The sequence below is a fragment of the Alligator sinensis genome, unplaced genomic scaffold (assembly GCF_000455745.1).
Source record: "Alligator sinensis unplaced genomic scaffold, ASM45574v1 scaffold696_1, whole genome shotgun sequence".
Taxonomy (NCBI): domain Eukaryota; kingdom Metazoa; phylum Chordata; order Crocodylia; family Alligatoridae; genus Alligator; species Alligator sinensis.
This window is the reverse complement of record NW_005843186.1, coordinates 192151-200047: the sequence shown is the minus strand read 5'-3', so window position 1 is coordinate 200047 and position 7897 is coordinate 192151. Positions and strand designations below refer to the sequence as shown.

At 42.4% G+C, this 7897-nt stretch overlaps 1 protein-coding gene across 9 annotated transcripts in view; it reads left to right on the top strand.

Annotated features, from left to right (window-relative positions):
* The window catches only part of PPFIBP1 (PPFIA binding protein 1), a 183965-nt gene that overhangs the window by 79486 nt on the left and 96582 nt on the right, over positions 1–7897 (top strand). For 4 of the 9 annotated variants that reach the window (XM_025194367.1, XM_025194369.1, XM_025194366.1 and 1 more), the window contains one exon: positions 7550–7648. In XM_025194367.1, the coding sequence (XP_025050152.1) occupies positions 7585–7648 (64 nt within the window). In that variant the 5' untranslated portion in view covers positions 7550–7584. Of the gene's footprint in view, positions 1–5959; positions 6144–7549; positions 7649–7897 lie in introns of those variants that run through there. The other 5 variants (XM_025194370.1, XM_025194372.1, XM_025194371.1 and 2 more) reach the window with 5 other exon arrangements.

Here is a 7897-nt window from a genome sequence, read left to right as displayed (position 1 = left end):
GTAGGAAAAGGACCGAGGTCAGACGACCCAGCCAGGTGCCTATCTAGCCTCCTCTTGAAGACCTCCAGTTAGGGGATAGTACCACCTCTCTTGGCAGCCTGTTCCAGATTATGGCCACTCTTACTGTGAAAAATTTCTTCCTAATGTCTAACCTGAATCTATTCTCCACTAATCTGTAATCATTGTTCCTAGTTACTCCTAGGGGTGCCCTGGTAAATCATGCATCTCCAGCTCTCTGTTGTCTTCCCTTGATAAACATAGCCTTCTACAAGGTCTCCCCTTAGATTTCTCTTGTGAAGGCTGAAGAGATCCAGATCCCTCAACCTCCCCTCATAGGGTTTTGCATGGAGGCCACTAATCATACAAGTGTCCCTCCTCTGGACCCTCTTCAGATTCTCCGCATCCCTCTTGGAGTGCAGTGTCCAGAACTGGACACAATACTTCAACTGTGGCCTCACCAGTGCCGCATAGAAGCTTCACCTCCCTCGATCTGTTGGTCATGCATTTGCTAATGCATGTTAAGGTGTGATTGGCTTTGTTGATAGCTTTGTTACACTGCTGGCTCATGTTCATCTTGGAGTTAACTATGACTCCAAGATCCCTTTCAGCTGCTGAGGAGGTCGTATCCCAAGCAGTAGGTATGCTGGGGATTCCTCCTCCCTAGGTGGAGTACCTTGCATATGTCTTGGTTGAATTGCACCCTGTTTCATTCTGCCTGTTGATCCAGCTGTCCAGATCAGCCCGTATCTGCTCCCTGCCCTCTGGTGTGTGAACTTTGCCCCATAACTTGGTACCATCTGCGAACTTGGACAGGGTGCTCTCCACACACTCATCCAAATTGTTGATGAAGGTATTAAATGCCCATCTTTCTTTCATTGCTCTACAATGGTCTTTAATTGTGTACTTCCTTTCACTGTGAGGCCAGGCTTGTTCCTGGCATTTGAGATGTTTTTGTCTCTGGGATGACATAATCTGCATCACCTTTGCCAAGCAGCAAAAATCTTTCATACAGACTACCAATCAGATTCAATCTACCTGTTCCCACACTCTTAAGCCTCCTAACCAACATGTATAATCTTCCTTTTTTTGTTTCCTTTTGACAAGCTTGCTTGCATTTAACTGAGTAGGCTTCTGCTTCTGTTTCTTCTCTCTACCCTGTTACAGAGTGAAAATGTTCTTTAATTGCTGGACTCGGGGACTGTCAGATTCCCCTGCTCACATTAGGTGTTACAAATTGCAGTTTGATTCTGGCTACAGTTCGTATTATGTTGTAGGCAAATGTCTTCCATCATCATTTTCATCACCTATTTGTTTGTTTGCCTAAGGCACAGGTTCTAACACGCAGCTTAGATTTGAACATACATCTCAAAACATGTCTTGAGATAAATTTGGAACCTAAGCCCTTGCCTTGAAAAAGATGTTTGTAATTCATTTCTATTAAGTTACTGCCTTGCCAGTATTTATTTTATTTTACTTTAAAGCGCTTCTCCTTGGAGCCCCAGAGAGAGCCATTTGGACACCAACTGACTGTTTTTTCAGGCCTGACAACTACCTGGATTTGCATCTAATACTAATGTCTATCAAAGTAATTAAAGTCAGTTGTGAAATGCTTATATACATCTCATTCTAACCTGCCCCCACCCTATACTACACCCTATAAGCACAGATATGTTCTTAAAGAAGTTAATGATGAATTGAAAAATAAATACTACTACGATTGGCCAAAGAAGATGCACAATGAACAATAAGGTCTTCTTTCAGAGGGGATCATTTCTTTACTCAAAGCGTTACCTTTCCTTTATCAAATCTGTATTCCATGCATTTAAACATTTGCAGCATTGTGGTGTAATTCTGGGAACGAATCGCAATCATCCAGTTTGGTATGGTTTAAGAATAAACCTGGCTATTTACTTTGTGCACAAATCCCTTTACAAACATCCTAGAGGATATGTATCCAGTAGATTAGGCCTTGTATATTATAGCTAATTTTTTTGCATAATTGAAATTTGTTTTAAAATGTGTGTTAAGTGTGTGTTCCATGTTTGCTTTGGCTCCTAAGAGATAGCAAAAATATATGCCTGTATATCTGCACTGACATTTATGTATGTGAAGTAAAGCTTCACGTAGCAACACTCATCTACTTGAGGATATGATGTTTTCCTGATTTAAAATGAAACAAAACTGCACACACTCTTGTCACTTTGTATTTGTGGGGTTTCTAACTCATTTGCTGAGTTTGTGACCAAATTGGTGAAAAATTCAGTCTTTATTTATTGTAGCATATCTTCCTCCTTCTAAAATAGAAATATTGGTTGCGTTTGGTTTTTGAGTTAAACTTACAGGATGCAGGCACACGCATGCATTTACTGCACAGTAACTGAAATTACTGTGCAGTACTGCACATGTGCATGCCTGTACTGCACAGTAAATATGGTGACTTAGTCTGACTTAAGCCTAAATTTGATACCTGCATCATGCAGGTATTAGGTTTACATCTGATTAGTTACTGTGCAGTAAAGCACCTTACTGCGCAGTAACACTGTGCATGTGGACTGACTTTGGACTTCCTTTAGTCCTGAGTCAGTCCACACACAGCATTAATGCACTTTAATGCCTGCATGTGTAGATGCTGGCCTGTTCCTGCTTACGGTGCAGTAATTTACTGCACAATAAATTTAAGCCAGTTTAGACACACTCACAGGGTAATAATCTTTTGATCAGTTGCTACTCCTGTCCCAGAAATTGACCACCCTGTACGAGAAACATAAAATAGAATAAAAATTTTGTGAGAACTTGTGTATCATGTTTTTGTCTTTTGTTTTGCTTTTTTTAAATGTCACAATGAACATGGGAACACGCCATTTTCCTGTCTTACCAGTATTTATACTGTGTTTTACAGTGATGTTACCTACAGTCTCCAACTGTCTAATTTCTCAAAAGTTTTCTCACCCCAGGCCTGCTTTAGTTTGATAGCAGATGTTGGAGACATGGTGAACAGATTTTTTTGGTTTTTACTTGGGCTATGAGGGTCAGTTACATTGCCTTTCTCTTGCTTCACTAGCATTTTTGTCTTAAAAAAAAAAAAAAAAAAAATCAAAAAAAAAAAATCCCATTTCTGGTACCAGTGGTGGAGAATTTGTTTCATGGTAGTAAAGGTGGGAGCTTTAGTACAGACCAGCTGCCAGATTCACATCACCAAGCCATCCTACCACATTTAATCAAGCTAGATAGGTGGTTAACATACTGCTATCTACCCAGGCCTTGTCTGTTGCAGTTATCACATTTGCTGCTACTAGCAGAGCTGTATAGATGGTGGGGAGAAAGCACAGTGTAAGAGCAAGGTGATTCTACTACTTATCAAAGTGGTAACTGGCATTTTGGCTGTCTTAGGTTTTTTCTCTCTCTCTGTCTCTGTGGTAGTGGCCTGATCACACTGTAATTTGGGCCCAACGATGCAGCTGTGCAGGACACCTTTCAGTTTCCACTAAAATACTGTTTTTCCTTGTGTATAGTATGCACCTTCCCCCCAAATTAGCCTCCCCTCTAAGTTTGGGTGCATGTATTAAGCAGGGAAGCTGATTTTCTGTCAGGGATGGAAGCACCCTGCTTTGATTTCTGCTCCACAGTGCAGCAGCTGTGGCGGTCGATTGACCTAATGGCTCCTTGTTCTAATGATTGTCTGGCCTTTCTTTTAATGTTACTGAAGTTCTACTAATAATCAAGCTAACCTTTCTTAAGGCACGTTTTCTGTCTGCTACAGGCTACTGGTCTCATTCCTCGTATTTCTAAGCCTGGAAGACTCCCTTTAGCTCTTTTCAAAATCATAGGTCTGCCCATGGAGATGAGTCTTCAGCAGCCATTAGGGTTTCAGCTTTTAGTTGCACAGGAAAGGGAAGGTGAGTCAGCTGAAGGGCTCTGTCCCTTCTCTGTATACTCATAACTCTAGAAAAATCCTTTTTTCTTCATTCTGCCTTTCAAAAGCAATGTGTGGATTTTTCCTGGGTATGCTGGTTGCAAGAAAATGTGGTAAATGGCAGTGAAAGGTAGCAGGTGCTTTGCAGTATAGTCTGTAGTATAGGCAGCAGTATGTAATCAGCACTTTGCCCAGAACAGTTGTTGCTCTTAGTCTTTCACTTACTTTTCCTGCCTTAGAGGCATCCAGAGGGAAGTCTGTATGTGAGCATTCATATTGTTCATTCATGAGGACCTTAATACTAGATTTCAGCATAACCATAGATTGTCAGTGGATCTGGGAAATTTTGTAATGAAAGACTTGAAGCATTCAAGATTGTTTAGATCAAGAGTGCTAGTCCATGGTCTGGGCAGGGGCAGCGCAGTGCACCTGGAGCCTGATCCTGGCCAGGTGGAGGCAGTACAGGGGCCCCGAGCCCAGTCCCAGCCAGTGGTAGGGGGAGGGGAGCACCATGGGGCTCCCAGAACCCTATCTTGGCTGGCTGAAGTGGGGCAGGAGCATGGGTGGTGTGAGCTGGCCCTGTGCCTCTCATGTGGCTTGCAGGGCCACACCCAAGGGCACTACTGGTTTAGATTAATTTATGAGGAAAAAGGGATTGTCTTCTTTTCTATCTCAAATGTATGAACCGTTGACCCATATTAGGAAGATTTGCCAGTATATTATGTTAAGTATTGTATTGCTTTATCTGATTTGCTTATATTTTGCTAAAAACCTGAAGCTACCTCAAGGAAATTCTAATACTTTGATATAGCTCTTCCTTTCTAACATGCCCATATCAGTACACATGTTTCCTTCTCAAAAATCATGTCAGCTGACCAAACTTTGGTAACAAAGGGCACATATATACGTGCCAGACATCTGCTCTAATGCGTGCTACTTAGCATGTGTCAGAGCAGACTTAATTAATCAAGTCTGCTGGAGCATGCTAATTAGCATTCTTCAGCAGACTCCATATCGTGTATTCAGCGTCCTGTACTTCAAAGTGGTGGTGGGGGCACTTTAACTAAAGCTCAACAAACAAGCTTTAGTTAAGCTCCCCTGCCACCATTTTGAAGTGTGGGATGCTTTGGGCACTTCAATTAGAGTGGCTCTCGGACCTGCTCCAATTAAAATGTCCCTCTCTCCACCCCGGAGCATGTGTAAAGATGCCCTAAAGTAGTAAAATAAGTGCAGCAGTCCTTGAGCCATTGTTCAGAGATGATCCTTAGGGCTCAGATTCACATCTTGCTGATTTGTTACCATGGAAGCTTTGGTATAAAACCCAGGTGCCAAACTCGTCTCTCCCTCCCCCACCTCCATATGCTAGATCCACAGCATGTGCTGCTGCATTTTGGGATCAATGCTGCACAAGATGCCACCAGCTGGTCCAGGACTATGCTGGCCCTGGTGCCTACTCCAGCACTGGTCCTGGACCAGCTGGAGCAGGTGCTGTATGCAGTGTGTTTTTTCAGATTTTCAGAGGCTGAGGGGAGTGTATGGTCTGTGGTGCAGATGCCAGTGCTGCCAGAAAGGGCATCATATGCTGTACATGTCCCAGGCCCTGCCTGTGAAGCTGAGCCCTGTATGGGTCACCTTAAACCCCGGGCCAACACTGGAGGCTGGATGACGGGGCTCCATGGGCCATATTTTAACACCCTTAATGTAAAAGACAAGATGCTCCATTGGCTTTTTCAGTGTACTGTTTCAGTCCGCAGAGTGGGCAAACTAGAATAAGTTACCAAGCAGGTGGGTTATGCCAAAAAGGAGATACTTTAAGGAAATTGTGGTTCAGAACCGTTTGCTTTTTCAGGGTCTTTGTGTTGTATTCACAGCAAAGATTATATGAATAACTTTTAACTTTATCTTTGGTTTGAATGTCAGCCAGTCAGTTTGAAGTGCTGGAAAATATTTGACCTTGTTGAGAAACCAAGTGTTTTCTCTCGGATTCTTTTTGTTTACCTTTATTGTATCTGTATTTATAGCAGCTGTGTTCTCTCACGCAGACTAGCAGGCCAAAATGACCCAGCTCACGTCCAAATCAGATCAGTGCTAGGACCTGGCTACCTGCACTTCTCCCGGTTGCTGTTTCTCTCTGCTGCCGAGCTGTGGGGAGACAAGTGCGAAGAGCCCGGATGTGAGATGATACAGTGTGGTGTGGGTAAAACCCCTCTGCTGCCAAAGCTCCTGCACTGTAGGTTGCTGACTTCTGATCTAGAGTATCTCAGTTACTCACCTCTCCATTGTGCTGAAATGGAAAATACAGTCTCTCTCTGACCTCTGTGACTGTGATTCAACAGAGTACTTAAGCACATGCTTAACTTGAAACCTGCTTTCTTCTTTAAATCACCTACTGAAATTAAACTGACTGTTCATCCCTTGGTTAGTGAATTTAGCATGTTAACTTTTCCAATATCTGTCTGAGAATCCTCCTATAATATAGCCCTGCTTTTCAGCTATCCTGCTGAGAATTTGGCTACACACTGAATATGAAAAATAAATAAATAATTAAGTAAAAATCTAACAAAACTCTCCTGTCGTACAAGAATCTATTAAATTGTAAACTTCCTCTCTCTTATGTGAACAATGGCATTCCTTTTATCTATCCCCATTTTGTCACCTTGTTTCTATGGACATGGTCACAACAATGAGCGAAGTGTGTTCAGAAGATTCAGAAAAAGCTTAAAACAACACACAGATTGTTTCTTTTGGGTCTGTACCCCAATTTTTCTAACACTTGAAGCCTACATTTTCTGAAATCAGGTTCTTCCCTTCACATGTACGAGGGATGTTGGTATGCTGCTTGGTTTCCCCCAGGAAGCTGTTTTTCACTGATGTAATGTTACCAAACACAGAAACTGTAGGCTGTTGGGAGCAGCTGTGAAGTGGATTCAGGCATTTGTCAGAACTGATGCTTTCTTTTCAGTTCAATTTTTCGGGCAAATTTTAGCCAGCAAATAGAGGTGCTGTTTTTCTTATGTGAGCCGTCCAAAGCTTCACATGTGCTGCCTGCAGGACATATCATTTGCAAAACAGGTGATCTGCACACATCAGTGGAGCTGTAAACAGAGCTTTCCAAGGTAGGAACCAGCACACTGGGGAAACTTCCTAGCATCTGTCTACACCTGGGTAATAGGTACCCCGAGAATAATACCAGGGGCCACAGCTACATTCATTCCCATTCCCCTTCCCCCCTCCACCTGTCTCTCACCTATTGACTACCTCAGTTCACATTTTAACTGACTAGCTTTCTTGCATACTTACTAGCTGCTTTACTACTTTACTACTCCAGCCAGGAAGAGCACAGACAAACTGCAGATGTTTCTTCTGCCTTATGAAGGGTATTTGTACCCCAAAGCTTGCAAAGAAGAATTTTTCCAACTATTTGAGTTGGTCTGATAAAAGATACAGTATCAGATTTACCCAAAGAACCTTGTCTGCTTAGGGGCCAGGAAGGAACTCTACTGTCTAGCTGGCCTTTTGATTGCATCTAAGTTTAGAGCATGCTGAAGGAAGTGAAATTCACTTGCAGAATGATTAATAGTGGAGTTGTCTGAAATCTTAAAATTCCTGTAACACCAGTCTTTCCATTGTTTTTAGGGTTTAGCAGTGACTGTTTTTTGAGAAGCAAGAAAATGATGAGTGATGCAAGTGACATGCTGGCTGCAGCTTTGGAACAGATGGATGGCATCATTGCAGGTAAAGCCTTAGATAGTTTGTTTAGCTGCTTCCATCTTCCTTGTGTGTCTGGAGTTCTAATTTAAACAGAAGATTAATAGAACTAGCCTTGATGACTTTCTGTCTAGCTAGTTATGAAACTTAAAAGTGCAAACAGTTTGGACAAGTGTTGCACAAACCCCTGCAAGCAGATCATGCCCAGTTTGTGGCTTTTCTCCTGTCATCAATAAACCGTCCACAAACATGGAGTATTACTGTTCAGCAGGTCCA